The sequence below is a fragment of the Panthera tigris genome, chromosome D1 (assembly GCF_018350195.1).
Source record: "Panthera tigris isolate Pti1 chromosome D1, P.tigris_Pti1_mat1.1, whole genome shotgun sequence".
NCBI lineage: Eukaryota > Metazoa > Chordata > Mammalia > Carnivora > Felidae > Panthera > Panthera tigris.
The window spans coordinates 54,076,872-54,082,901 of NC_056669.1; the positions used below are offsets into that span (position 1 = coordinate 54,076,872).

The 6,030-nt window shown below is 35.6% G+C and overlaps 1 protein-coding gene across 5 annotated transcripts in view; it reads left to right on the plus strand.

The window, feature by feature from the left end:
* The window catches only part of RSF1 (remodeling and spacing factor 1), a 158,687-nt gene that overhangs the window by 139,877 nt on the left and 12,780 nt on the right, over positions 1–6,030 (plus strand). For all 5 annotated transcript variants that reach the window (XM_042957506.1, XM_042957507.1, XM_042957509.1 and 2 more), the window contains 2 exons: positions 4,219–4,286; positions 5,498–5,705. In XM_042957506.1, coding sequence (XP_042813440.1) covers positions 4,219–4,286; positions 5,498–5,705 — 276 coding nt within the window. The remainder of the gene's footprint in view (positions 1–4,218; positions 4,287–5,497; positions 5,706–6,030) is intronic.

Genomic DNA, 6,030 nt, shown 5'->3' on the forward strand with positions numbered 1-6,030 from the left:
TTTGCTTTGCATTTTCCTAATGGTTGTTGGTGATCATCTTTTCATGTGCTTGGTAGGTGTTTGTATATCTCGTTATTTTTTACTTATTATTTCTGCTTCTTGGTACTTTTTAAAGAAATTTAACTGAGATGTATTAAGAGAGTCCTTCATATGCTTTCTCTTAATTTTAAGTTTTATTCTTCATATTTAAGCTCTAAATACACCTAGAATTTAATTTGTACATGGCACGCAATGGGATTATTGTTAGTATAAAATGTAAAGCACTTAGTAAAGTATTACCACAGTAAGAAGACAAAAAAGAATTTCATCACTATTATCATTTCATAATTATTTATCGGATTTTTATTGCTTCTAACAGAGAGGATAACATAAGAGTTAACTATAGGGAGGATTGGATTGGGGTACAGAAGGCTAAGACTATAGTTTCACTGTACCGTGTATTACCCATGTAACTTGGAATGGTCCAGTTCTCTAGGTCTTGGTTGATGGCGGATTAATGCAGATGATCCCTTCAGCTCTAAAATTGTATAACAGTAATATAGAAACTTATGATAAACTATATTCTTCAGCATAAAATGTATTATGTGATTCATTTAGTTCCCAAAAAGGTTTAAGGAAGGCATACAATCTTAGTGTAAGGACCAACTTTTTAAACATAGCACCAAATATAGAAACAATAATGAAAAGGATATTTGATTATATGAAAGTTAAGAAAGACTCAGACAAAAGCATTTACTTCTAGAATATTTTCTTCTACTTTTTTAATTTTTAATGTTTCAATTTTTTATTTAAATTCCAGTCAGTTAACATATAGTGTAATAATAGTTTCAGGAGTAGAATTTAGTGATTCATCACTTACATATAACACCCAGTACTCATCACAACAAGTGCTCTCCTTGGTACCTCATCACCCATTTAACCCACCATCCTCCCTCGCACCTCCCCTCCAGCAACCCTCAGTTTGTTCTCTAGAGTTAAGAGTCTCTTTTATGGTTTGCCTTGCTCTTCTTTTTGTTTGTTTTCTTCCTTCCCCTATGTTCATCTGTTTTGTTTAGAAAGTATTTTGTTGCAAAGAAATTTTGCAGAGGAGTTAGAATTCAAAAGAAATGCCTTATGAATTTTAAAAATTACAGTGAGTATAATTTTTTTTTCATGGTGGAAATACAATAGCTTTTTACATGATGTCTATAAAGGTTGTTGCATCTACTAAAGTCAAGTATAAAGACTTTTTTCTTAGGAAACCAGTTACTTAAGGGGAGATCAAGGTTTTGTTTATTTTGGAGACTAGAACTAGACAGGGTGACTTTTTAAATTTGTCGTTTGTTTTTGTTTGTGGAGGGGGCTGACAGGAGATGTTATGGGCACATATTCATAATTGTAGCAGGGCAAGATGTCAGTGTTCATTTCTCAAAACGTAAAATATAAACAAAGGGGAAAGGGGAAATATACTTTGGATAGAAATAATTGCAACATATGACAAAGAGATTAAAATCTTTAATATCTGAAAAGCTCTTAGAAGTCAGTAAGAAAAGATGAACACTGGCTGATAAAATGGGCAAAGGATACAAGTCAGTACTTGTAAAAGAAAAAGTAAAAATGATCAATAAACATGAAACTAATATTTGGCCTCAGTAATCACATTAATATTAAAGGAACAAGTAAATAATTTTGCTCTTTGAAATTAGAAAAAAATTAATGATAAAATTCACTTCATGGTTATATTATAAATTGCTACAACTCTTGAAGACCAACTTTTATGCCCTTTAAGCCAACAGTTTTTGGGTTTTTTTTAATTTGTAGCAAGAATACCAGGAACAACAAAATTTCTTAGTGGAACCATGGGCATCTCACCAAATAAAGGAAAAAATAGAGTTCTGATATGATACCGAGGAAGGGTAGAGTTTAGATGAAATGTAAATAAAGCAATGAAGAGTTATGCTCAAGGCAAAGTGGGGCTCTGTAAAGGGGTTGGTATCAGATCCAGACCACATACTGGACACGGGTTCTTGTTCCCTTGAAAGCAATGAAGTTGAAGTGGATGTGTAGAGTGCTGTTTCTAATCCCTTATTCAAAGCTCCACATCTGGGATATAAATCAAGACTGTTTATTTGCGTTAAAAGTAACTTAAACCTCCAGGCAAGACTGGGATGTTTTATTCTTACTGATAATCGTTATTTAATTCCAAGGGTTCTGATGGTCTCTGATGTAGAAAATCAAGTTTTTCAGTGAGTAAGAAAGTAGTAGTCATTCAAAGAGGTCGTTTTGCCACTTTACAGTTGTAACATGTCCTTGAGAGAAATACTGTTTCCTGTTAACTACATTTGGCTTTTTCTGTATCTGTTACTCTAGCCTGATGAGGGATGCACAGATTTTTGCTTTCTCAGAATTTATGTTAAGCAAAAACTGAGCTATAGCTCCAAGGTCATTTTCTCATAGCCTGGTTTATAAATGTGAAACAATTGGAAGTAAACCTTTTTAACTAAATTATGACACATGTTTAAGACTAAGCATTATACAGCCGTTAAAAATTATGTTGTAGGGGCACCTGGGTGGCTTAGTCTGTTGAGCATCTGACACTTGATTTCGGCTCCAGTTGTGATCCTCAAGGTCCTGGGTGGGTGTGGAGCCTGCTTGAGATTCTCTCTCTCTCGCCATACCCCTTCCCCCACTCATGCACCCTCCCTCGTGCTTTCAAATAAATAAATAAATAAATAAGCATGTGTGTGTGTGTGTGTGTGTGTGTGTGTGTGTGTGTGTGTGTGTAGAAGTATTCTTAACCTGAGACTTGTGAATCCTCTGAAATTAGATATAAAATTTTGTTTGGATATATATATATATATATTTTTTTTTTTTTCCTAGAGAGAAACCCATAGCTGTAGTGAGTTTCTTAACTCAAAAGGCAAAATATTTTTTTTTCAAAAGGCAAAATATTTGGCTGTTAAACCCTATTGTTAATCTATTGTGTGCCTTTAATCCAACAGTGTCCAATAGAATTTACTGTCGTTATGAAAATGTGCTATTTCTTTCCTGTGCAACATGGTAGCCAGTAGCCATATACAGCTGTTGAGCACTTAAAATCTTGCTAGTGAGGAACAGAGTTTTTCATTTTAATTAATTTAAATATAGATAGCCACATGGGGCTAGTAACTACCAAATTTTGCAATATTTTAGACAAGTCACTTTAGAGCAGATATCCTTTTGGTCATCTCCGCTCTAACATGAAAGGAGCTTTGTATGCGAAGAAGTCTTGAAGATCATCTGGACTTGTTTTCTTTAAGTTGGAGGAAATGGCCCTTGTGAGAAAAAGTACTTTTACCTAGTTCGAAAATTCTGACCGTCAGTACTTCTAGAATAATAATAATGATGATGTAGTCCTTTCACTTAGTATTATTTCTGGAACACTAATTGAACTTACTTCACCATGTGATTTGTGTAATTAGAGGTTGGCAAACTATGGCCTATGGAGCAAATCCCGTCTCACAGTCATTTTATGTCTATATAGCCCATGACCTAGGGATGGTTTTTACATTTATAAATGGTTGAATAAGAACCAAAATAAGAAAATTGTATGATAATTACATGAAATTCAAATCACAGTGTCCATAAATGAAGTTATATTGGAATACATCCACATTTATTCACTTGTGTTACCTGTGGCTGCTTTTGCATTCCAGTGGCCGAGTTGAGTAGTTGCAACAGAGACTGTATAGGCTACAGAGCTTAAAGTATTTACTGTCTGGCTCTTTACAAAAATATTTGCCTGATGCCTGGTATAAATGATCTTTGAAAATGAATTAGATACCAATCTACAAAAGAAATTGAGGTTAATAGGAGTGAGGCGATGTAGTCTAAGTTACATAATTCCAAAGTGGCAGAGAGCATTTTTATTTTTTTATTTTTATTTAAAAAAATTTGTTTTAACATTTATTTAGTTTTGAGAGACAGAGCAGAAGCAGGGAAGGGGCAAAGAGAGAGGGAGACACAGAATCCAAAGCAGGCTCCAGGCTCCAAGCTGTCAGCACAGAGCCTGATGCAGGGCTTGAACTCACAAACCGTGAGATCATGACCTGAGCCGACGTTGGACGCCTAACCGACTGAGCCACTCAGGTGCCCCCAGAGAGCATTTTTATATGAAGGCCTTTCTCACTTCAGAGGCAACTCTCCTAACCTATATACCAGGACAGATTGTGATGTGATTGTTGTCATCAAATATTTCAGATTTGATGAATTTGATGAAGCAATTGATGAAGCCATAGAAGATGATATCAAAGAAGCTGATGGAGGAGGTATGTGTTTTTCATTCCCTCTTTTTTGTATGACTAGACCAGTAAGTTAAAATGTCCTGATTAGGAGCACCTGGCTGGCTCAGTCAGTAGAGCATGCAACTCGTGAGTTCAAGCCCCATGTTGGGTGTAGAGATTACTTTAAAAAAAAAAAAAAAAAAAAGGCCCTGATTAAAGCAGTAAGCTTTTTTTTTTTTAATTCTCCCCAGTGTGTATCATGATCACTACTGATGTTAAATGTCTGAGATTTAAAGTAATTTGTAGACATAGTGTCAGTGTGTAGACTCAGGTTTTACTAATTATTTTTCAAGTAGTTTTTTGATCTGATATAAAACAGTAAATGTTCCTCTGTAGATTAAAAAATGTACTTCTGCATCTAAATAGAAAACCCAATTAAACTTTCTTGTTGTCTTTCTATGTCTAGATCACTACTGCTACAAAATCTTAAAAATTATGGACAAATCAGAATCGAATGATTTCTGTAAATCAACCTTTTAAAAATCAATGTATCAATTTTGTAGTCTCTAATAGGTGACATAAAAATAGAAGGATTTGAAGGTAATTTATTGAAAGAACTGCATAGAGATTTACCAATGCTCTGAAAACTCTGGAGAGGATTAATATTAAGTAGGCTGTCTTTAGTGGACTAAAAAAGTCACCAGCTTTTCCAGGGCTCTGCACCTTATTGACAGCTTTGCTACGGGATTCTCACTTTTTCTGTCCTGCAAACACAGTTAAAAGAAAACGGATTGGTCTCTTTCTAAAGCCCTGTCCAAAAGACAACTTTGAAGGAGAGATTCTTGAGTGATTGCTACTAGGTATGAGGTTTCTTTAGAGGTCAATGAAAATGTTCTGGAATTTGTTCGTGGTGATGGTTGCACAACTTTGTGACTGTACTGGAAACCTCTGAAGTATACACTTTAAAAGGGTGGATAGTATAGTATATGAATTATATCAATTTTTTTTTCAAAAAATTTTTTTTAAAAGAGGTGAACTTCTTCATAGGATAAACAAATGCAAAATTCTCTTGATGAGAGCTCTGTCGGCTGAAGTTGTGAGAAAAGTGCTTATTTGTAGGAAAAAAACAAATGAGCTCCTAAGCATGAACAAGGACAGCCTCTACATAGTAAAGAGAAGATTTAATAAACATACAGTTGTCTCTCTTCCTCCCTCTCTCTATTCCCTTTAACCCTCTCCCCCAACCCTGAACCCAGGAGCCGGCCGAGGAAAGGATATCTCCACCATCACAGGTCACCGTGGGAAAGACATCTCCACTATTTTGGATGAAGAAAGAAAAGAAAATAAACGACCCCAGAGGGCAGCTGCTGCACGCCGGAAGAAACGCCGGCGACTAAATGACCTGGACAGTGACAGTAACCTGGATGAAGAAGAGAGTGAGGATGAATTCAAGATCAGTGATGGGTGCGTGGTTCGCTAGCAGATCCCAGTCCCTCGATACAGGCCTAAATGGGGCTAACAGAGAAGCTCAGCCATGCTGTGGTGGGACTTTTGTTCTTCATGCACATGGATAATGTCTTTTTATTTTCAAGCTATTTAAAACAGATTCAAGAATGCTGATCTTGGTTCTTTTTAGCAAAACAAAGTAGGCTTATGATTGTTTAATATGCAAAATTGTGTTTACATTTTATTAACTGCAGTCAAACATTCATTTGCTGCGTATCTCTGCCACCTTCCAGCAACATGTCCAGGAGAGGTTCCTAGTCAAATGTGAGAAATAGACAAGCAA